Source organism: Bison bison, unplaced genomic scaffold (assembly GCF_000754665.1).
Source record: "Bison bison bison isolate TAMUID 2011002044 unplaced genomic scaffold, Bison_UMD1.0 scf7180017864371, whole genome shotgun sequence".
Classification (NCBI taxonomy): domain Eukaryota; kingdom Metazoa; phylum Chordata; class Mammalia; order Artiodactyla; family Bovidae; genus Bison; species Bison bison.
This window is the reverse complement of record NW_011494943.1, coordinates 630,470-654,554: the sequence shown is the minus strand read 5'-3', so window position 1 is coordinate 654,554 and position 24,085 is coordinate 630,470. Positions and strand designations below refer to the sequence as shown.

The 24,085-nt window shown below is 50.0% G+C and overlaps 1 protein-coding gene across 1 annotated transcript in view; it reads left to right on the top strand.

The window, feature by feature from the left end:
- The first annotated feature begins 7,176 nt into the window (after positions 1-7,176).
- PRKCA (protein kinase C, alpha) overlaps positions 7,177-24,085 on the top strand; it is a 176,527-nt gene continuing 159,618 nt past the window's right edge. Inside the window, exons 1-4 of the mRNA XM_010856474.1 lie at positions 7,177-7,248; positions 8,417-8,498; positions 19,301-19,312; positions 19,416-19,498. Coding sequence (XP_010854776.1) covers positions 7,177-7,248; positions 8,417-8,498; positions 19,301-19,312; positions 19,416-19,498 — 249 coding nt within the window. The remainder of the gene's footprint in view (positions 7,249-8,416; positions 8,499-19,300; positions 19,313-19,415; positions 19,499-24,085) is intronic.

Sequence of the window (24,085 nt, the reverse complement as noted above, 5' to 3'; positions counted from 1 at the left end):
CTGGCGGATGCATGGCAGCCGTGTGCACGGAACAGGGGATATGCGGCCCTGGCGGTGTGGGCTGCAACACTCATTAGAAATGGTGGTGGTTCCAAGTGATAACTTTTGGAAGTTGCAGAAAGTTTCTGTTTTCTGGAAAATTCCTCTGGTGGAACACCTTGTCTTCTGGTGGTGCTGGGTGAATGGGGTTTGACCGTGTTTCATTTTGGTCCTGAGACCATCTCTGCATCCAGTTCTTCCTCAGGGACATTAAGAGGCCAGGAGGGAAGTGTGGGCGTAGGCTGGGGGTGTTTCTGCTCAATTTTATGGTACATACTGATCTGATTCTCTTGGGGGTGATTTTAAGCAGACCGGTATTTGGGCCATTGCTGTTTTTTCCTTTGGGTATGTGAGGACCGCTCCCTGCCTGATCTCTGGCTTGCTTTCTTGCGCTGCAGCTGAGCATGTGCGCACAGCCTGCCGGGCACTGGTGGTCAGTGTGCCAGGGCCCCGTGCCAGAGGGGCAGCTTTGCAGCTTTGAGTAATCCATCCGCAGTCTCTACGGATGAATCATTCATGAAAGCAGGTTTCCATCCTGCTCACTGGACGCGAGCTTTTCTGGCAACAGTGAGGTTGGGGAGACTAAAGGCTTCAAGTGTCTTAGCCCCTCCCTGGGTTTATCCCAGTAACAGGTTTATGAAATAGAAACACGGATGTACAGTCTTCTCCAAGATTGTCTCAATATGTCTGTCCTTTAGAAAAGCACATCCAAATACTTCTGGAGGACATAAAGTAAAAAACTCAACATCTCATCTGTATATAAAAAATATTTCCCCAACCAGATTTCCTCCTGAGTGGTTTTGATCAACCTCTGCAGGCGTGTATTATCTTGCACATGTTAAGTGTAAGCTGACAACCACCAAGTAACAGCGAAACATTCCAGCAGGGAGATACCAGTGTGTCCTGAGCTGTGACGGACATGTTCAGAAAGCCTTCATTCTCTGGTGTTCACAATGGAGACTGGCCTCATATTCCAGTGCAGCAATCGCCCTAACTGTTTTTTATGCTCATTTCATGCTGCAGTAATTGAGGTTCTGAGAGCTCACGTGTCAGGCAGCCAGTGAGCGGCAGCAGTGATGTGAAACTATCTGGAGAAATGTATGGCAGATCGACCAGGCGCCCCGAGTGCCTAGGCTTATGTTATGACGCGTGTGCTTCTACTCAGTTGTGTCCAACTCCCTTCTACCCCGTGGACTGAAGCCCTCCAGGCTCCTCTGTCCATGGGGTTTCTCCGGTAAGAATACTGGAGTGGGTTGCCATTTCCTTCTCCAGGGGGTCTTCTTGACCCAGGGATCGAGCCTGCATCTCTTGCATTAGCAGGCGGGTTCTTTACCACTGAGCCACCAGGGAGGCCCTTATACTGGGAGTGTAGATGCTAAAGCATATTGACCTGAGAACCTGTCTGCTCAATGTAGAAGCATTTTGTGGGCATTGTGGGAGCTTGTGAATTAATTGGCAGCCAGAGAGTTAAGAATTGACACCTGCTTAATCTCCAATATGTATCAATACAAACAGCTCCTACAATTCAGCAACCAAAGAACAAACAACCCAGTTGAAAAATGGGCAAAAGACCATAATAGACATTTCTCTAAAGAAGACACACAGATGACTAGTAGGCACATGAAAAGATGCTCCACGTTGCTAATTGTTAGAGAAATTCAAAACTACAGTGAGCTGTCACCTCATATCGGTCAGACTGGCCACCATCAAAAAAAAATCTATGAACAGTAAATCCTGGAGAGAGTGTGGGGAAAAGGGAAAACTAAAAATAGAACGACCTATGACCCAGCAGTTCCGCTCCTGGGCACGTATTCAGACACGCATTCTGGAAGATGCCTGCACTCCGTGTTCACAGCAGCGCTGTTCACAGCCTCAGTGTCCATCGACAGACGAGGGGATAGAGATGTGGTACACGCATGTGATGGAATCCTACTCAGCCATAGAGAAGAACAGAGTTTGCCATTTGTAGCAACGTAGATGCAACTAGAGATTGTCATAGTGAGTCAGAGAGAGACAAATATATCGCTTATAAGTGGAGTCTAAAAGAGGCACGGATGAACTTATCTACAAGAACAGACTCAGGTGTAGAGAACAGACCTGTGTTGCCAAGGGGGAGAGGTGGGGTGGGAAGAGCTGGGAGTTCGGGGTTAGCAGATACAAACTCTTAAATACAGAACAGGTAATACAACAGATAAGCAACAGGTCCTACCATACAGCACAGGGAGCTGTATCTAATGTGGGATAAACCATAATGGAGAAGAGTATCTATTAAAATGCACATGTGTGTGAGACTGAGTTCCTTTGCTGTACAGCAGAGACTGGCACAACATTGTAAATCAACTTCAATTTAAGAAAAAAAGCCGTCTCCTGGCGAGAGCGGGCATGGGGTAAGGGCTCCCAGACGATGGAGGCTGCTTTGTGGGCTATCACCGAGGCGTTGTTCATGAACAGTTCTCAGTATTTTTCAACTCTCATTCCTTCACTTTTGAAGTGAACCCCTGGCTGTGGAGCACGGGTGGCTCCCGTCGAGGTCGCCCGCTCTGGACTTGGGAGGCTGGCTGGTGGTGCTGGTGGAGGCTGAGCGGTCCTTGCAGTTTCTGGGACAGGCCCTTGCGAGCAAGGCTGGCTGGCTTTCTCGTGAAGCAGCTTCTCCCTGAAAGGACGCAGGGGAGGACATGGGAGGCTGGAGAGCAGCAGCCAGTGTCCCCTGAAGCCGCGTGCTGCCGCCTGCTGAGGCCACAGGAAGGCCCAGGCCGCCGGCGTCCACCTCCAGGGATGGGTCATCTCAGCGGAGCAGCTCCATCTGCCTGATACTGGAATATCGTTACACTGCGACACAGAGTGTCTTATTTCTTACAGCCTCACCTGTAGCATCTACAAATGTCTTCATGATTGCGAGTTTGTCCCTTTCTCCAAATAAGACACTCATCAACTGTTTACTAAAGCATTTAAACAGTTTTTATGTCCTTTTAAGGAAGCTTCTAAGCCAAGATGTAGGTCTTCATTACCAAAGATGGCAGCTTTCTTAGAATCAGTTTACGAAAACATGAACATCTATGCCTACCACCTCCAGTTTTTGCTTTCTGTGTTTCATAGCTTAATTAGGGGGATAAAATGTCATCTTTAAGAAGAAAAATCTCTTACTGAAAGCAGCTCATAGACTGTTGGTACAGCCTAGATAAGCATAGCGTGTAAAGGAAGAACACGTATGTTCATACACACGTACATACACCTGTGTATATACACATGTACACAGGTGTTCACCTTTTTAATGAGTCACTGGCAATTGGGAGCAATCATTTTCACAATGTCAGTTTTGACCTGCAGACCCGAGCACGGCATCCACCTGGAGTGCTGAGGGTGTGCTGGCCGAGTGGTCACCATCCCCCTGGCTCCCCCGGGGACCTTGGTCCCCTAGTCCCTGTGGCTCCTATCGCATCCGCGTCTCAGGCCGAGGAGCAGCGTGGACGTTGCTTGGGTGGGTCTCCCAGCCCACGAGCACGGGTCCTCATGGTTCTTTAGGAAAGAGACGTTGGAAGGGGCGGAATGGGCCAAGGCCTTAGGGCTGGGGTCTGGGAAAAGGCGGCCCCAGGATCTGTTAGTTTCCGTGAACTCGGGGGCCTGAGAAGAAGGTGTGGGTGCAGCTTTCCATCAGGAGGTTAAAGACGGTTTGGAAGGCCCTGCCCCTGCTGGCGGTGGCTCGTTGGTCACAGGTTTGGGAGTGGGCTCTCTTCTTGGTGCTGGGGGGTGGGGGTTCAGGAGGCCTGGGGAGAGCATAACAAGGTCTGGCTGCCCGCCCCAGGATGAAGAGAGAAATGAAACCTTGGGGTCACGTGCCAAGGAGGAAGTTCCCTTGACACGTGTGAAGGTGCTGGTGCTGGGGGTGAGGACTTGCTTTCAAGGAGTTAGTTACTAGGGTGACCTGGGCGTGAGGACTTGCTATTCAAGGAGTTAGTTACTAGGGTGACCTGGGCGTGAGGACTTGCTTTCAAGGGTTAGTTACTAGGGTGACCAGGAAAGACAGGGAGACGTGGAAACCCACCTGCAGCTGCTTGGGTGAGAGAGGAAGCGGGTGATTCCACGTGGACGGCGGCCCTCTGCTCAGTCCCCTCCGAGCCCAGGAAGTCCCTCAAACCTCTGCGTGTCCACCTAGTGAGTCCCGTCGGCTCTGTTCCCAGTGAGACAGAAACACAACCTTTTCTAAGCCCTTCATTACGTTGGACTTATATTTGGTTATCTTTATTTTCGGGGGTGGTGTTTTATCATGTTTGCGTAAAGTGTTGCCTGAGTCCTAGAGCCTGAGGATATAGTGAATGAATGAATGAGCCTTATCTTGGACGTGGCCCCGAATTCCCGCCCCGTCGGTCTCCCTTTACCACTGCGGATCTCGTGTTTCATTTCTGGTGCTTCTGTGCCACGAGCCGCGCTCCCAGAGCAGAGTTCGTCTTATGCGGGCGGCACCTGTATGCCTCACAGGGAACGGCCGACGCCCTCCCTACCAGACAGGCTCTGCGCCCCATCCTGGGGCCACGTGTGCGTGTGCACAGCCGTCATCGTGGCTGCCCGTGTGCTGCCCGCACGACGCACTCGTGTCCCGGGCTCGTCACGTCACGCGGGCCCGTGTCTGCACATGACAGGTGCTCAGCAACGAGGTGCTGAGTGGAGCTGGGTTGCAATGGTGTGTCACCGACAGGACAGTCACGGGAAAATATGGTCATCACAGAGCAAAACCGGGCTTCTCAGCTCCCCGTGGCTTTAGGGGAGAACAAATGTGAAACCCATTTTCAGTCTAGTGAATCCAAATGAGTCTCAAATACTGAGTAGACTGTTTTCTAAGCTTTATGGAACTGGTACACAAAACAGTGAAAACCATTTTTTTTTAAAAATTATTTTGGGGGCTGCTGTGCAAGATTCTAGTTTCCCAACCAGAGATCGAATCCTTGCCCCCTGCAGTGGAAGCGTGGACCACCAGGGAAGTCCCAAAAGTCACTTTCTAAAATGGGGTGAAGAGCTGGAAATTGGGTCAGATTTCTTTCCATACGTCCTTTCATGAAAAGCTCTGGCAAAGTTGGCTTGACCTTCGGGGAGAGGAGGGCTTACCTTCAAGGTCATCTAACAGCTGGGGGGCGAGGGTATGGAGCAAACTCAGATTGTTTCTTTGGAGGATTTGGACAGGGGAGATGAAGAGGCAGAAGACTCAGAACTGGCCCCATCAGTTTGGTCAATAAAGCTTCGCGTGTTTACAGCCGCTGAGCAACCTCTCGGGAGCCCAGGCTGGAGGCGGAAGCTCCTCGAGGACCCAGGCTTCTCCTCGGTGCGCCGTGCTGTGGTCACAGCCCCCAGGCTTGCGCAGATGTCCCACTGCAGGCACCAGGGTGGAGATATCTGAGTCATTATTTATAGCCCAGGAACCTTATCAGCATTTCTCCAATTTTCTCTTTGTCAAGGGAGCAGAAATCCATGACAGGTGTTTCCACAGAATTGACCTCATCTTTCCTTCCTGGGTTTAGCACTCAGTTGCCAAAAAGAAGCGCAGAGTGAGCAGACTTCAGGGCCGAGGTGGGGAGGGACGGTCCAGTCTGTCTGCAGACGCCCTCCCACCAGGCTCCTTCCTGCGAAGGAGCTTCTGGGCAGAGAGGCCCAGCTCCTTGGGGTTCCTCTGTGGACCCCAGACCGTAGAGTCAGTGGAGAACCACAGGCTCCACATGCAATGACTGAGTCAGTTTTCAGAGACACTAGTGCCTTATGACGAGGCAGCGCCTCCTCTGCCACCATCCACAGACCCTGACCGCAGACTGGCCTGGTGGGTGGGAGTGGGTGGTGCCCTCGCAGAGGCCTGACCCGGGAGCACTCTCTGTCTCCTCTTTCTCCCCGCGGAGGCAGAGGGTCAGAGCTGGGGGAGTGCCTGCATCTCCTCCCGGACCCCTGTCCTCTCTCCCGGCATCAGACGTCCCCGATTGCACGGGGGGCCCCTCCCCTCCACTGCATCCTGGGACCTGGACGAGGATCAGTGCAGCTCCGGGGCCCGCTTCCGCTCTGTCTGCCTGCGGCCGGGGCTCTGACAGGCCTCCAACCTGGTCTCCTTGCGGACTTGCTCCATCACCCCCACGCACGTCCTGGCCTCACTCAGGTTTACTTGCCTGGAGCGCGGACAACCCCCTGCCCTTCCACTGGGCTGCTCGGCTGGCTCAGGCCCGACTTCTCACCTGGGCCCCGCACATCCCTGCCACCCCCGACCTTTCAGCAAGGAGACACCTTGGGCCCAGACCCGCGGTAAGCACGGGCCCCTCTGTGCAGCTGATCTTCACTGGTCTTGCCGATCAAATCCAAGTGCGATAGTCGGAAAATCAGAGCCTTAGCGTGGCCATAGCCGCACCCACACTGAGCACCCAGGAGCTCCGGTTGTGGGAAGATGACCAGCTCCCAAGGGTGCTGTCCTGGTGGACGCTCTGACCCTCGGACCAGCCCCCGGGTTGGAACTCTGCCTCCCCGAGGATTGGCTGGTGACTCAGCCCTTCCCTTCTTCCTGTGCTGTTTCCTCATCTGTGATAAAGGCACTGAGCTGGAGCTTCCTGAAGACTGTTCCTGCTCCTTATCTCCCTCGGGCAACCCCGTTCAAGTGTAAACCCCGTGGTCGAGCCGGGAGACCCTTCTGCAGCCTCGGATGACCTGTCTCTTGTTTTCGGGTGTGCCTGTGTGCGCACACGGATGGAGACCCTGGACCGCTGGCCGTGTGGCTCTTGGGCCCTCTGCCCGGGGAGCCTGCCTCCTGCGGGCGTGGTTGGTGGAAGAGGTGGTCTAGCTGAGGGTCTGATGGTGCTGAGGGAAGCGGGGCTCCAGGGGACCGTGTGCTCATGCAGCGAATCCGACTGGAAAGGACCAAGTTCACGCTGCACCTTTAGCTTTAAGATGTGCCCTTGAAATTGTCACATGCCAAAAGTAAGATCCCCCACCCCCACCAAAGAACCCCCCATTGATATGTTGATTGTGCCAGTCCATTTCCTTCAGCCTAGGTGGTTAATAGTGACACAGGGTTATAGCAGGAGACGGCTTTGGTGGAACTTGGCGGGTTTCGGATTTCAGGCGGATTCGCAGACTGTAAAATTGCTGTGGAATCTGGGCGGAGGACGCTGCCCAATGGTGCTGGGGTTGGAGAAGCCCGTGTGCTGGACGACAACGCACCAGAAACCGCCGGAGAACATATTTCAGGTATCCCCAGACAGACCATCTCAAGATAACTCAGAACAAAATCTCAATCCAGAAAATCTAGGGGGAAAGCATCTCAAAAGAGCAAAAACATGAGAAAACTATTTTCAATTTGGAAATAAGACATAATGGGACGCGTGGCCTTTCAGTGTTGTTTGGGGCGCTGCTGAACCAGGCCAGCCAAGGATTCAGGGCTTTCCTGGTGGGTCAGTGGTAAAGAACCTGCCTGCAATGCAGGAGACATGGGTTTGATCCCTGGGTCAGGAAGGTCCCCTAGGGAAGGAAATGGCCACCAGTGTTCTTGTCTGGAAAATCCCATGAACAGAGGACCGTGGTGGGCTGCAGTCCATGAGGTTGCAAAGAGTCAGCTATGACTGAGCGACTAAACATTAGCTTTTTAAAATAACAGTTCTCATCACATGGTAAAGTTCTTTTGTATTTATGTGAGATGAAGAACGTTAATTAATTGTGTCAATCCTTATGTTGTATGCCTTAAACATATATGATATTCTATATCAATTGTCTTGCAATAAAACTGAAAGAAAAATAGTTTTAAACAGCAAACAAACAAAAAAAAGATAATTCACGATACACAGTCATTTGAATTCACGTGACACGCAGTCACTTGGATAGCCTGCGAGGCCTGCAGCACAGTGGCTCCTACTGTCTCAGACTTGTGCAAACGCCGACACAGTCTAGTGTACATTTTCACTCCTCCCCAAAGCCTGTGAACATGACTCCCTCCCATTCTCTAAGACAGCGGTGCCTTTCTTGTTTTGTTCAGTCATTCAGGTGTGTCCAATTCTTTACAACCTTGTGGATTGCAGCACGCCAGGCTATCTCCCCAAGTGGTCAAACTCATGTCCATTGAGTTGGTGATGCCATCCAACCATCCTCTGTTACCCCCTTCTCTTGCATTCAGTGTTTGCCAGCATCGGGGGCTTTTCCAATGAGTCGGCTCTTTGCATCAGATAGCCAAAGGATTGGAGCTTCAGTTTCAGCATCAGTCCTTCCAGTGAATATTCAGGGTGGATTTCCTTTAGGATGGACCGGTTGATCACCTCGGTGCCTTTCTTGGTGGGCTGTGATCCTTGTTGGAGCGGCTCCACGGCCCCTCAGCGGGGAGCTGAGAGGTGCACAGACGCTGAGATGTATCCGCTCTCGTTTGCAGCCAGCTTTCCTCCTGCCTCTCACTGTGTTTGGACGTCTACCCGTTTATCAGGCTCTGGAGCGCGGTAGCAAGTGGGCACCTGGTAACCACTGTCGCACTCTTAGCTTGGTCCCAATTTTAAACTCGTACAGACAATGCTGTTATAAACCCCTCTGTGCCACGCATTTTTGTGTGTATCTTATGTGTGCATTGTTAAAAAGGGAATTGCTGAGTGTGGAATTGCTGGTGTATAAAACCGAAGGGCTCTAAGCCGATGACATTGATCTGGTTGTTCCTGCTTTCTTGGTCTTTGGATTCTTGTTTCTGCTTCTGTCCTTGAGCATTTCAGAGTTGGGTTTTCTCATTTCCATATAGACCCATGAGGTTGAGCACCCAGCACCATAACTCAGAGAACTGTGTTAAATACCTGCTAGGCTCACATTGTAACAAAGCAAGTTTGATTCTAAATACACGCTTCCTAGTTTTCTCTTAACAATGATTCAAAAAGCACTTCAGAATCTTGTACCTTGTTACTCTGAATATCATCTTTAAAGTCATATTTTTATAAATTTAGTTAATGGTTGAAGAATTAGGAAAAATGTACATGAACAGAAGGGGGGAAAGTGGTGTAAAGTCTCCCCGAGCACCGCCGTCCACCGGTTTCCCTGTGTCCTTGTAGACTCTTCTGCCTGCAGACGCGTGTACAGCGTTTAAAATCCACAAGTAGCTCTACGTCACAAGTAATCTGGATAACAACTTATTGTGTTTTAAAACTTATTTTGCCTTATATTTTCTGGCATCCAATTTAGAAATGTAATACTCATTTTGTAAGGTTGACTTTTTTTTTTTTAATTTTCTTGTTCTTTCTCTGCCCAACGTCCTTATTTACATGAAAACTTTCCTGGTTCCTTTGTGGCAAGTCCTTCCCTTGAGCTCTGTCACCGCTACCCATGGGCTTAGGAGCCCCTCGGACGCCTTCACGTCTCTTTTTTGGACTCTTCTGGCCTCATTGCTTAGGAATTAATGTCATGTTCCGTATCTCTGATGCTTTATTCATTCCCCACATACTTGATAAAAGAGAGGTAATTAATGTATTACGGCTCCTTGTGAATTGTTGTCCAAGATAAACCAAGGGAAACACTTGGGTAGAAATTTACATATTAATGTGGACTGACTTTGTCACATAAGCTCCATGTAATCTCGAGAAAATGAAAGCGTTTTATTTAGGGAAACTTTCCACATGTGTTTACCTCTAAGAATTGAACACTGCCGCTGCCTGTGGGCACCTTCTAGTTTCAGAAGTGGCAACACTGTGCTTGCCTCTGTTACAGCCTCTGCCTTTCTAACTAAACTGTAATATCCTCCTTTCATTCGGAGGCAGTTCTTACCCCATTTCCAACATTGATTGAAATCAAAGCCAAACCAGACATTAAATATGAAACACTTTTTCCCTAACTTTACCCACAGGAGCTTTGTAATTACATGTCATGCCTAAATCAAATTTTTTAAAAAAGCACTGAATTCCAAAATTAGAGTATTTACTAAGGGATTTGGAACAACTTCATAATTTCTTTCTGTGAACCATGACCAAAAGTAGTTATTTTCTTGGTTGATATGAATCACGTTCCTTTCCATCAGGACTTGAGTTTTCCTCTGACCACCGACCTGCCTCCAAGGTTTACGCGAAGCAGCCCAGGCCTGTTTTTATCATTTCATGTGGATTTAACTGTCGGCTCCGCCGCTCACTCAGTTGGGGGAAGTCCCCTGGCCTTTTGTCTTCCCTGAACGTGACCTTGCATCAGAGCCTTTCTGCAGGTGCTCACAGACCACGCTGGGAAGACTTGACTTCACCTACTTCCTGATCTTAAAGTTACCTGTTTATGACTCTGTTTTCCAAACCAGGCTAGAAGCTCTTGAAGCGACCTGAGTCTCATTGATCTTTCCCATCACCAGGGCCCACACCCGCCCTGGGATGTAGCTGCTGCTCAGCAAATCGTTGACCAGAATTTAACTAAACTGAAAGCGTCTGTCCACTGCCTCTGTTTCTTTATACCCTGCTCTCCTGCTAATTCCTCTATTTTATTTTTTAAGTTTAATTTTTTTTAAAAAGTTTATTGAAGTATAGTTGATTTACAATATGCTGTGCTGTGCTCTGTCGTGTCCGACTCTTTGCAACCCCCATGGACTGCAGCACGCCAGGCTTCCCTGTCCTTCACCATCTCCTGGAGTTTTCAAAAACTCATGTCCATTGAGTTGGTGGTGCCATCCAACCATCTCATCCTCTGTCGTCCCCTTCTCCTGCCTTCAGTCTTTCCCAGCATCAGGGTCTTTTCTAATGAGTCAGCTCTTCGCATTAGGTGGTCAAAATATTAGCACATCAGCATCAGTCCTTCCAGTGAATATTCAGGGTTGGTTTCCTTTAGGAGTGACTGGTTGGATCTCCTTGCGTCCAAGGGACTCTCATCTTCTCCTGCACCATGGTTTGAAAGCATCAGTTCTTTGGCGCTCAGCCTTCTTTACGATCCAGCTCTCACACTGTTGAAAGCTCCCTTTGTGAGGCGCTCCCACCTCACAGATTTTAGGCTCCAGTCTCTGCTGGCTTCTCTCCGGAGCTCATCTCTGGTCTTCCGCTGAGTCCTCTTCCCAACACTCCAGCACATCATCTTTCTTGAAACTGCATTCAGGACTTTCACCGTCTCTTCTCAGGTGGCTTTTGGCATCCCATGCAGACAGAGGTCTGTGAGGAACTGTGCTTTATGAAACCCCACGTCCTTCCGTGCCTGCCAGCCATCCTGGCTTTTTCCTCGGAACTTCACGGGTATTTGTGGAAGGTGTGGCCACATGAACAAACATGCAACTTTATTTTGAAAGTCAATGGATATAGATTATGAAATGTACGAACTCCAGAAAGATAGACACAGCTCTTGGCTTTTGCCCCGACCTTCAGCTTGTAACCAAGTGGCTTGTTTACTGAACAAATATGTGCTGAAGATGTTGACTCTTCGTGAGGCTGCTAGGATAGCAGGACTTGGACTTGAGGCTTAGTCTGTAGCCTTGGATTAAAGGGGAGACAAGTTGAGGCTGCGGAGAGTATAACTTCATCACTCACCTCCCCGACTCTGCCCAGAAAAAGCTCCCAGGGGGCACAGTTTGGGAACTACAGCAGTGGAGTCTTTCTGAGCTCTCCCCAGGGCTGTTATTCTCAGATACCCAGTGATGTTTACAGCCTTTTAAATTGGTAATAATCTTCATGGAGGTGAATGTAAAGGTGACTTCCCTGAACTCTGGGTCCCTTGAGGAAGACAACTGTTTGTTTTCTGGGTGGCTTAATATTTGTGTAGGAACATGTGTTATATCATCAATAAAGATTGAGAAAGTGCTTTACAGAATCAGCAAGCATCAAGCAAATAGAGTCATTGTTATGCTTTTGATTGCAAACACTAGCTAATACATAAAGCAGGACATATAAAAAAAGTCCATGATTTTTACGTTGGGACTCCTGATAACCCTTCTCTACTGAACCCTTTAAGAATTCTGACTTTATTAAACCCGTTGATAGCTGTGAGAAGATGAGTCTGTACCAATGCCCCTGATATTTTTAAATCGCACCCTTTCCATTTCACATCAGCAATTTAGGTTTGAAATAACTTTTTTTGCCTACAGTCACCCGTGATATTTGTGGGCCTTTAGTTTTCCCCATGGAAGTGTGTGCAGAACCTAATTCACATGTTTGTTTATTGCTCACTGCTGCTTTGGACTTAAAGCTGAGCTCACTGTTCACTGGTGATGCAGGGAGTTTTCAGACACGAACATGCTGTCCCATGGAGCTCCCGGCGATGATCGCCCCCAAAGCCCTTCCAGCCTGTTCCTGTTCATCCCCGTGGGTGAAATCTGAAGTTGACTTTCGTACGAAGCTTTGCCTGGATGCTGCAGACTTATCTGCTCTTAGCAACTGGGATCCATTTGAGAACCGGGGTGTTGCTCTGCTCTTAAGCACACATATGCCGTTTGAGTATCATTTTTATTTATTGAATTATTAACTTTCTAGATACTGCCTTGGTTTTTGTGTGTATATCTATGTGTGTGTATATATATATTATGTATATGAGTGTATGTATGTATATTGTTGTAGTTTAGTTGCTAAGTTGTGTCCGACTTTTTGTGACCCCATGGACTATAGCCTGCCAGGCTCCTCTGTCCTTGGGATTCTCCAGGCAAGAATACTGGAGTGGGCTGCCATTTCCTCCTCCAGAGGATCTTCCCAACCCAGGGATTGAACCTGAGTCTCTGGCATCTGCATTGGCTTTGAAAATGGTCTACATCAAAAATAAATAAATAAAGACAAAGGTAAAAGCTGTTCAATAACATAAAATATACCTTGGTCTTTGCATTATAATTGAAGGAGAGAGAAAAGTGGGAGATAAAGGGAGGAAGAGGTGGGGACAGAGAAATGACAGATGCCTCTTCCTTTACATGTCCTTCTTCTTAACTGGCCTCCGCGCTCCTGAAAGGCAAACGCTCTGTGTCTTGTCCATCTGGGGGAGCAGGGGTGGGCGGTAGGTGCTTTATAAATGTTTGCTGAGGAATGGAATGAATGAGTGAAGTTATTATACGTTTGTAAGTTATTATAAGGCTGACTAAGCCTTGCACAGACGCACTGAGAAAAACACATTATTTGGCCAAACGGAGAAAAGGCGAGATCCGTGGGTTACACTTCCTGACGCTCAGTCCCCCTGGAGCGAGAGTCAGGCTCGTCCCTGCTGGTGCTCCAGGCAGGTGGAATGCACTTGTGAGCTGGAGGTTTCGTCATCACTGAGAATTGAAGCCTGATTCCTGCGTGTTTTTACTGCCTTCCATCCTTCCAGAATCCTGGACCTGCAGCTTCTTTTCCTGCCTTTCTTGGGAAGATTTGGGGCGGCCTTACGCAAGTGGCATGAGCTTTGCCTCTTAGAGCCTCGTGTCGTCATTACAGCAGGCAGGCCCCCGGCCTGCTCCACTCATTTCCACCACCTTCTGGTCTTTTTTGTCATTTAGGACTCTTTCAGCTGCTCGGTTCCAGTGGGCATTAGCAGTAAAAAGCATGTACTTAGGAGCTGCTGTGTTCAGGTGCATTAAATTAGATCATATGTATTGAAGGGCAGCTGTATATGAAGAAAATGAAAAATTTAGAGTATATGTCATTATTTTTTAAAATCTTTATTTGGCTGCACCAGGTCTTCACCGCAGGTGGCCTCTCAGTTGTGGTGCGTGGGTTCTAGTTCTCTGACTGGGGTGGAACCCGGGGCCCCTGACTGGCAGCACAGTCTTAGCCACCCAACCACCAGGGAAGTCTCAAGAGAATGAAAAATTTAAAGGGTATTTGATGGATCATTTGTTGTTGTTGTTGAGATGCTAAGTCTTATCTGACTCTTTGCAACCCCGTGGACTGCAGCACGACAGTCTCCTCTGTCCTTCACTGTCTCCTGGAGCTTGCTCAAACTCATGTCCATTGAGTCGATGATACCATCCAGCCATCTCATCCTCTGTCATCCCCTTCTCCTGCCCTCAGTTTTTCCCAGCATCATAGTCTTTTCCAGTGAGTTGGCTCTTCACATCAGGTGACCAAGGTATTGTGGGCAAGAATCTCTTAGAAGAAATGGAGTAGCCCTCCTAGTCAGCAGAAGAGTCCGAAATGCAGGGCTTGGGTGCAGTGTGAAAAGCAGCAGAGTGATCTCCGTTGATGGATCATAGACATGCATAATATGGAAGCTGAATGCCAACCTGACACAGACCTGCTTCTCTGTCTGCCTGTCTGTCTCTCCCTCCTGGTCTTCTCTGCTCTGTTTCACCCCAGGGCTCTCCTCTTGGCTTCACCGTGGCCACACTGTTGGCCTAGATTCTCTGGCCAGGAACACGAGGGCCACCTCTGGTCTCTCCCCTTCACACCTCACGTTCAGTCCCTCAGCTCTTTCTTCAAAATACATCTCAGCTCCAAGCAGGGAGTGACACAAAGGAGGCAGCATGTGTGGGACTTGGTGATAGAAAGCTGAGGAGGGGGTCATAGGCGATTCCTCTGGGGAAGGGGGAAATGTTGAGTATTGGGGGTTTTGACACGGTTTACTCGGGAGAATGTGCACAGAGGCTTGAGCAGAGTCAGCGTGCTGGCTGCAGAATGGCAGATCGCACGGTGTGACAGTGCGTTGATTCGGCTTGTTTTCACACAACTTTAACATGCATCACACAAGAAGACCGTTTTTATTGTTACAAACCTAAACCAGTAATTTTCTTTTAATATGAGAATGGAATATAGGCTCAGGTTTTCGTTACTTTCCCCGCAAAGCTGAAAGTAGTTTGCTCGCCTTAGAGGTTTTCCTTTCACTGTGTTCTGATGTGACGTTACCTTTCATTAATCCCTTCCAGCTAAGCAAGATTTAATTAAAACCATCTCACGTGATGGCAGCCATTTATGTATTTAAAAAAGGAGCTCTCAGAAGCTTGGCTGCCTGTCTTCCGCTCTAAATGAAGTCAAACTATTAAATTTAGTAGGCTCCTTTTTTGAATTGCAGGTTTGTTACGCAATGGCTTTTACCCCATTAATTTTGGACAACGGGACTTGTGTGCACATGTTCCATTTTACATGACTATGAGCTGAATTTGAAATGATATGGACTTAAGACTTGAGGGTGAAAGGAAATTATTGTTTAAGCAAAATGGAAGGTGATACCTAAGTATGTACTTTCTCCCCTCAGCAAGCCTGTGATCCGTGTGGTGTGTGAACAGGGATGACCCTGTTTTACACGTAGAGGTGACAGCCGGTCCCGAGGATGGGGTGGAGAGCCGGGCTCTGGGGGTGAGGCCCTGGTTTCCATCCCTGGTGCTGATGCTGACCCTTTGCACAGAGATGTGAAGGTCGGAGGAGCCCATTTCTAATCCTCTGAGATCATGTGAGTCCTTGGCTCTGAAAACTCATTTTTTCCCACGTCTCCCCTCTAATCTGGCATGGACTTTATGTAGAACCTAATGAAATGGAAGTAAATACTTCCTTGGTTTTGCAGCCAGGTCCACTGGGAACAAAAAAAGCCGTAAATCTACATAAGCAAGACTCCATGTCTGTGCATCTTATTTATAACTTCATAAATCTCACTCCAGGTTGATGCATAATTTAAATTATATCGTGGTGAGCCTGGGATGCTACAGTCCATGGGGTCGCAAAGAGTCAGACATGACTTAGCGACTCAACAACAACAAAGTGTGTGTAACTTAGAACTTGAGATTTTAACCGTGTTTACACGCACAGCTCGGGGGACTTAGTGCACACAGACGGTACAACTGTCACCACCAAGCACTTCCAAAACCTTTTATCTTTCCAAGCAAACTCTGTGGGCTTGAATGGAGAGGGTCTCCCTGCTCCCTCTTTGTAATCAGCAACCCCCCGCCCCCGGGGCGGGGGTGGGGGGAGCAGGTTCCTTTTCTTTATCTCATCTCTGAGTCCTTGAACCCACCTGGATCACTCAGGGGGGAGCAGCTCTCTGGGGGCTTTTACTGCCCCTTCAGATTATATTGTTCAGTGCGGGCCTGATTGCAGGATATGACTGGACTGGGGATTCCAGGTGTACAGTCTATGCAGTTCCTGCTGGAGAGCTGAGCGCACTGGCAGGCACAGACACCAGCCTGATCTGTAGGGGTTTATCAGCTGTAGCCTGGACTAGAGGAAGCGCTCGAAGGCTGGCGTGCTGAGCAGGGACTCAGCATGCACCGTGTCCGCTCCACATAGCGTCTCTGTAATGAACCGTGGAGAGGAAACGGGCCCTGTGGCCCTTGTCTTCCTCATTCCGCGAGTGGAGCCAAGTCCGTGTCGGGGAGAGTGGCTGATGGGCCTGGTCTGAACGTCCGCGCTGCTGTCCGTCAGTCCTCAGGAGCCTGCGATGGGGCCGGAAACGGCCGGGAGGCTGCGGCGCTGGGGCAGTGAGGGCCGGGGGCGCCTCTGTGGGGTCTCGCCCCGGGAGGCCCGCAGCCAGCACCTCACCCAGGCTTCCCTGTCCTGAAGGGAGGCCTTCGCTAACCGTCCACCTGCCGGGGGGCGGCTCCCTAAGTACCCCGTTCTGCCTGCTCAGGCCCAGCCTGAGGGTTTTGTTTTTAAAGATACGCTTTTGCATTGACGTTGTATTATGACTATCTTAAAGCTGTTTAAAAAGAAAGCAGTCGTCCTTTATCCTGCTTCCCTGACACGTACACCCAGAGCTTCACGCTCTGGGTTTCTCACACACACACACGCAGTGGGCTGGACAAAAGGTAGCATCATAACATCACAGAAAAACCTGAAGGAACCTCCTGCCCAGCCCGTGCTGTGTATTCACTTTTATGTACTTACTGACTATACTTGGAGCTATTTTTCCAGGCAGGCGTGTCCCTGGCACCATGTGCAGACCCTGCGTCTCCTTCATCACCTTTTCCTCTCCCGTCCACCAGTGTGAGGTGGGCAGGGGCGTGGGGTCCAGCAAACCTTAGTTTGGCTCCTGGCTCCTCTGCACGGAGAGGTGACTGTCCAGAAGACCCGTGTCCATCTGCCCTGTTCATCGCTCCGTCTGTCCGTCTCTCCCACCCCCTCTCCTGTCTGCAAACATCACGAGCTTATACAGACTAGACACCAGAGATGAGTGCAATGCTTTCCCATCCATAAGACACAGATGTCGGAGTGTATTAAGTAGCGCTATGAGGATTCAGTGAGATGCGTGACCCGCGGAGTAGCCCTTGGCAGGAGGCTGACAGGCAGTGTCTGTGGTCAGCCGGCAGGTCCTCCTCGGGGTCCCTGGCATCTCACGCCTCCGTCTCTCACGGGTCGAACAGTGATGGCCAGCACTTTCAATCCTAGACTACCGAGGACGCCCCCCTCCCCGGTCCTTAGGGCCCTGACCTGTCCCAGCGAACCCTTCCCATCACCACCATCGGCCCGTCAGAAGCCGAGGAAGGGCTTTCGTCACTCGGGTTCAGACCCTTCGGTGGCTGCTCGTGCTGCACACAAACGCCCTGAACGGCCCCACCAGGCCTCTAAGTGCCCCCTCGATCTTGGGGTCTCGGCTTGCAGAAGAACTACCGCCCTCTCCCACCCTCTCCTGCCCTCTTCAGTGGGCCCTGCCTCCTGAGGTGTGTGCAGGAAGGTGAAGCATCCTCAGCAGCAGCAGAAGAGAGCCAGGGCCTGGGGAGGTCTCGCTTGCCCTCTATGTAGGACTCACCCAGAATTTCTGAACGAATGTTGTTTTTTTAGCTGAAAGTGAAAGTGTTAATCGCTCAGTCGTGTCCAACGCTTTGCGACCCTATGGACTGTAGCCCTCCAGGCTCCTCTGTCTACGGAATTCTCCAGGCAGAAATACTGGAGTGGCAGCCACTATGGAGAACAGTGTGGAGATTCCTTAAAAAACTGGAAATAGAAAAGCTGTACAACCCCACTGCTAGGTATACACACCGAGGAAACCAGAATTGAAAGAGACACGTGTACCCCAATGTTCATCACAGCATTGTTTACAATAGCCAGGACATGGAAGCAACCTAGATGTCCATCAGCAGATGAATGGCTAAGAAAGCCGTGGTACATATACACAATGGAATATTACTCAGCCATTAAAAAATGTATTTGAATCAGTTCTAATGAGGTGGATGAAACTGGAGCCTATTATACAGAGTGAAGTAAGTCAGAAAGAAAAACACCAATACAGTATATTAATGCATATATATGGAATTTAGAAAGATGGTAAAGATGACCCTATATGCGAGACAGCAAAAGAGACACAGATGTAAAGAACAGACTTTTGGACTCTGTGGGAGAAGGCGAGAGTGGGATGATTTGAGAGAATAGCATTGAAACATGTATATTACCAAATGCGAAACAGATCGCCAGTCTAGGTTTGATGCACGAAACAGGACACTCAAAGCCGGTGCTCTGGAACAACCCAAAGGGTTGGGATGGGGAGGGAGGTGGGAGGGGGTTCAGGATGGGGAACACATGTACACTCATAGATGATTCATATCAATGTATGGCAAAACCAGTACAATATTGTAAAGTAATTAGCCTCAAAGGAAAAAAAAAAGAATACTGGAGTGGGTTACCATTCCCTTCTCCAGGAGATCTTCCCGAGCCAGGGTTGGAACCCAGGTCTCCTGCATTGCAGCGGGGGGTGGGGGGGGTCTTTACTGTCTGAGCCACCAGGGAAGCCCAACTTATTGTTCAGCAGAAAACAAGGGAGCCGTAGGCTGTGCGCCTTGGGGCTGGTGCTGCACGTTTAGCAGGAGGGTGGCCTAGGACATTTATTTATATTTTCTGTGTCCTCCATGTTATACTTTTCATAAAAACCTGACTTACTAGTTTCTGTAACTCATGATTTTTTTATTGATTCATCTTCAGGAAGACTTATGAAAGCCCTATTGTTTGGAAAATGCTTGCTGCGTAGTGGTTTGGTATATCTGTGGGTGACGCCCCCCAGCTGGTAGATTCAAGAGAGAGGGTGCTTTCCAACTTTTCACCACTTCAAAGGGCTATTTTCCGTAGATCTGGTTTGTGTCTTAAGGAGTTCTTGAAGCTCAGAATTCTGTTAAGGAAGTCCTTGGTGATACTCACGTATTATTTGTAATAAGTTATTCTCCTTATATCTTACAGGGTCTAACGTTTATCCACGTTTACACACCTGTGTGTGTCGGTGGAGGGGAGGGGGGAGCGCAGAGTGCTTTACATGTAGCTTCCTGGTTTGTGCCTCGGGAGAAGGGTCTAACCACTCCTGGTCCTCTTCCCGCAGCTTTAGAGGACACAGCTAAGCTTTCGGTCTCCTGTGCCATGTCCGTGCTGGCATTTTGTGGTTCTGTTATCTGGGAATCCAAGCAATGCCAAGCGAGGCCCAGTCTCCAGTGAAATGCTGTCTGATTGCCGTTTATGAGATTCTGTCTGTGGTGAGATTACTTTGGCTTCTGACAGCAGGTGGGCCTTTCTGGAGGACACAGCTTTGTGTGTTCAGTGCACTCTTCTAACTTTAGTTTCTTTTCTCTCCACCAGTTTGCTGTTTTGTGGTTCACAAGAGGTGCCATGAATTTGTTACTTTTTCTTGTCCGGGGGCGGATAAAGGACCCGACACAGATGTAAGTAGCCTGGAGACTATTATTTTATTTTGATGAATGTTTCTGAACGGAGTGTTTTTAACTGTTACTTTGTGTGGACGAGTGTCTCTGAGCTGAGTATTTTTAATGCCTGCACTTCTGTTGTTTCGGCACGCACGATTAACGGGAAAACTAACCAGTTCATTTTGTGTGACTTAGGGCTTAGTCCTGTGAGCCCTGGCAGGATTACCCGGGGCTCGGAGAATTTCCCATTATGTTGTTTGTTCTCTTTGGCTCTGGGTGGCCACGTGGGCTAAATCCAGCAAATTTATCGCTGTGGCTTTCACACACACAGGGCAGGTCTTTTTGGAAAGTGAACTTTGCTGAACATGAACTTCATTTGCTCCTGATGGTCGGTAAACCGGCTGGGCTATCACTGCTCTTGGCCAGCATCATAGGCGGCTCCCACCGGCTGGGCTGTCACTGCTCTCGGCCAGCGTCACAGGTGGTTCCTTCTTGGCCTCATGGGCTTCGTGCTGCCTTTTCATCAGGAGTTGCAGATGCTCTTGTTGGCTTGAATAATCCAACATCCATTTCACTGGACAGATGACCCCTGAAGCTGCCCAGCTGTGAACATCTGTGAACTCGTGGGCCTGGGCCCTAGCTCTGGCCATGGCCTCCCTGAAAAGCTGGATCAGTGGAGGGGAGGGGGAGTTTGGAGGCAGGGGAATTACCCAGTGCTGAAAATACATCGCGTGGAGCAGAATCTGAGCTGTGATAGGCAAAGTCATAACTGTAACCGAGAAAGGAATTATGGGGAGGTGGGGGACAGTGGGCATATCTGGATGGCATGTGCCAGATGGCGGGGGACAGTGGGCATATCTGGATGGCATGTGGCAGACAGTGAGGGACAGTGGGCACATCTGGATGGCATGTGCCAGGCCTCTGTGGCCACCATCGCTTAAATCGTGTGCTCCAGGCACTTGCTCCAGTTGTTCTGGTTTTTTGTTTGTTTGTTTCTTGTGTTAGAAGTGGGTTATTTTGCTGGAGAGAGACTATAGAGGGGAAGAAGAGAAGTTAGAGGCCAGGAGAGAACTCTGAGGATGTCCATCCCACAGACGGGACGAGAGAGGAAGGTTGGGTGGGAACCAAGAGGGTGACAGGCCGGGTGCAGGGTTCCCTAAAGGAGCCTCCCTGGTGACTCAGACAGTAAAGAATCTGCCTGCAATGCAGGAGACCCAGGTTCAGTCCCTGGGTCGGGAAGATCCCCTGGAGAAGGGCATGGCAACCCACTCCGGTGTTCTTGCTTGGAAAATCCCATGGACAGAGGAGCCAGGCAGGCTACAGTCTATAGAGTCACAAAGAATCAGACATGGCTGAGCTACTACCAGAGAGGCTGTCAGCCGACTCTGGTCCCGTCTGTGATTCTGTTCTGAGTCCTCTGTTGGCCTCAGATGGTAACACGCACAGGCTTGCCCAGGACAGACTCTAATACCTGAGAAAGCCTCGGCTGTTGCTGGGGTTGCCTGTGAATTGTCTTCAGCAGCTCATTTCATGCTTATAATTTTGTTCTGTTTTGGCTGATCTCAGGCCACCCTCTCCAAGCTTGGAGCCAGGTGCCGAGCGTCAGCGGAAGGCTTTCCGCCATGGGGATGTAATGGCAGGCGCGCCAGCCATCTGACCCGCCAAGCTCCGCTGCTGCTCATCTTTGTGTGTGTTGAGTTGACTCATGTTTTAATAGCCTCAAAATTTAAGCTATGAGTTGTTTTTTTTTTTTTTAATCCGAGAGAAAAAGAAGTGTGAGAGCTATTAAAAAGGTGCAAAAGGAATTGGCCCATCCTGCCTGTCCAGTCAAGAAGGTTTGCAAGTTCTTTTCTGATGGGCAGTGTTGCCTTCAGTCCTTGACATTCAGAGACCTGTGACTGGGGCTTCCTGTCTGCATGCAGGATGGTTTATTTATCATACCGATCTCCAAACTGCCCAGACTGAACTCACTAGAGAAGTACCTGGAAGCACATGAAGGTGTCAGGACACACAGCTGAGCTAAGGATGGAGGATATGTTTTAAGATCATGGGATTATAGAGCTGGAAGGGGTGAGGAATCTACACCTGCAGTGCAGGAGACACGGGTTCAATCCCTGGGTCGGGAAGATCCCCTGGAGGAGGGCATGGCAACCCGCTCCAGTATTCTTGCCTGGAGAAGCAGAGGAGCCTGGTGGACCACAGTCCCCAGAGTTGGACACGACTGAATGCAAGCCACGCAAGGGGTGTTAGAGATTTTTCTAGATTAACCTTATTTTATCCATGTGGAGACTGAGGAATATTGAGGAAAGAAAATGAAATGACCTGGAGCGGCATCCTATTGTCCCTGGAACAGAGGTGGGTTAGTGGCGATTCTTTTCAGGGTCGTGGAGGGAAGGAGAGGGGACCCTGGCCTGTCGTCCTGTGGTCAGTGAGCACACAGAGCCTGCTGCCTGGTGTGGTCACTGAAAGTTTGCTCCAGTGTTTAGAAAAGCGCGGAAGGGCGTAAAAAAGACCAGATCAGAGGATGGAAGCACTGGCAACAGTGAAATTTAATTTGAGAGCTGCTGCCGCCGCTGCTGGGTCGCTTCAGTCGTGTCTGACTCTGTGGGACCCCATAGATAGCCTTCCACCAGGCACCCCTGTCCCTGGGATTCTCCAGGCAAGAATACTGGAGTGGGTTGCCATTTCCTTCTCCAATGCATGAAGGTGAAAAGTGAAAGTGAAGTCGCTCAGTCATGTCTGACTCATAGCGACCCCATGAACTGTAGCCTACCAGGCTCCTCCAAACATTTTTTCCCCCCAGAAATTTTTTAAAAATTAGTTTTTTTTTCATACCACAGTGAATGCTTAAGACACCCAGTGTCTATGGGTTTGTGGTTTGAGCTCAGCAGACCCCAGAGCATTTGGAGAGGAGGAAAAAGAAGTCACAGATCCTGTGGAACCCCCAGATGCTGTACCTCCTCTGCTGCTTTCCAGATGAAAGGAGCAGAAAAGTGCTGAAAAATAACCTAACGCTACCCGGATCACCGGAACCAGATGGGAAGGGAGACTGACGTTCCTTTTTTAAAATTTTTTATGTATTTATGTGTTTATTTGTTTTTGGCTGTGCCGGGCCTTCAGTGCTGCACAGGCTATCCCCTTGGTGCTGGGTTGGGGGGGGGGTCCTCTCTAGCTGCGGCTCTCGGGCTTCTCACTGTGGCGGCTTCTCTTGCTGCAGAGTGCGGGCTCCTGGGTGTGCAGACTTTAGGAGTTGCTGCATGTGGGCTCAGTACTGGTGGCTCCTGGGCTCTTCAGCACAGGCTCAGTAGCCGTGGAACATGGGCTTAGTTGCTCTGAGGTATGTTGAATCTTCCTGGATCAGGGATCAAACCTGTGTCTCCTACACTGGCAGGCAGATTCTTTACTACTGAGCCACCAGGGCAGCCCCAATATTCTTTTGAGCACAAATAATCCTCAAGTCCGAAGGAGCAGCCTGGTTGAAAGGCTGCAGAGCTGCCAGGAACCCTGAGGAGAAAAGGTTTCTGGGTTCAGTGGAGGGACCCCCTGGAAACTCTCAGGCCAGTCTCCTAGCTTCCCCAACCCCTGTGGATAGGCAGCATTCTCTGGTCAGAAATTCCCTCCCATCTTATTTATAAAGAAAAGTCATGATTTCTGAGACTTTAAGCACAAGCCTCTGCAGCCCGAGGAGAGATGAAAAGGAAAGACTTTCAAAGACCCTGATGCTGGAGGGTAACCTGGTCACTGATGCTGCTGGGGGTCCGGCCTCGCGGCTGGACTTGGGGACGCGGGCTCTCATCCGGGGCTCAGAGCGAGCAGAGTGCCCCTATCTGGTGCCGCAGGGGCATGTGGAGCTGCTGCAGAGTTTGGGTTTGCAGGTGTGCGCTCACAGTGCCCAGCACCCCTGCCCCGTGTCCAGGGTTTTATAAGAGGATGAAGAAATAAGGCAAAACGGGTCCATGTTCAGAAATAGCTCTTTACCCACTCTGGACCCAAGTTAAGACTGGAGCCCAGCCTTGGGCAGGTGGCGGGGGGACTGTCACCTCCTTCGGCTTTGGGGAGCGAGCGCTGTGGCACTGTTCTGAAGGGACCCGGGTACCCTCGCTTCTTCAGCTGCCCCGGCCGCCCGCCCTGCTGGGTCTCCCGTCTTCCCTCTGTCCGGGAGGGGGTGAGGCCCACCAGGCCGGCCGGCACCTCCTCAGACCCCTCCCCTCCACCCGCGGCCCTCTGTGCTTCCGTCTGGAGCCCCTCTGCTCCTCCTGACTGTCTGCTTCTGAAGCCCCTTGTTGTGCGAGGTTCTGGGGCTTCAGGGGTGTGTGCACGCGAGTGAATGTTAGCACACCGAATCCTGCTTTTCCTCATGTGATTTCTCTGTGCCTCCAGTGAGGAAAGCTGCAAAGCGTCCCTGTCAGAGGCTCACACCGATCTCAGCCCTTCCAGGAAAGGTCACGTCCAGACTCACCCCTTCAGTCTGGAAAGAGCAGGGAGAGGAAAATCTTATGTGATGAGATTAAAACAATACAGATGCTCAGAGCTCTTTAGACAAGCCTTGGAAGGCTTCCTGTGGGTTAGGTATGTGGACACTGGAGAAGCGTGTGTGGGGGTGGG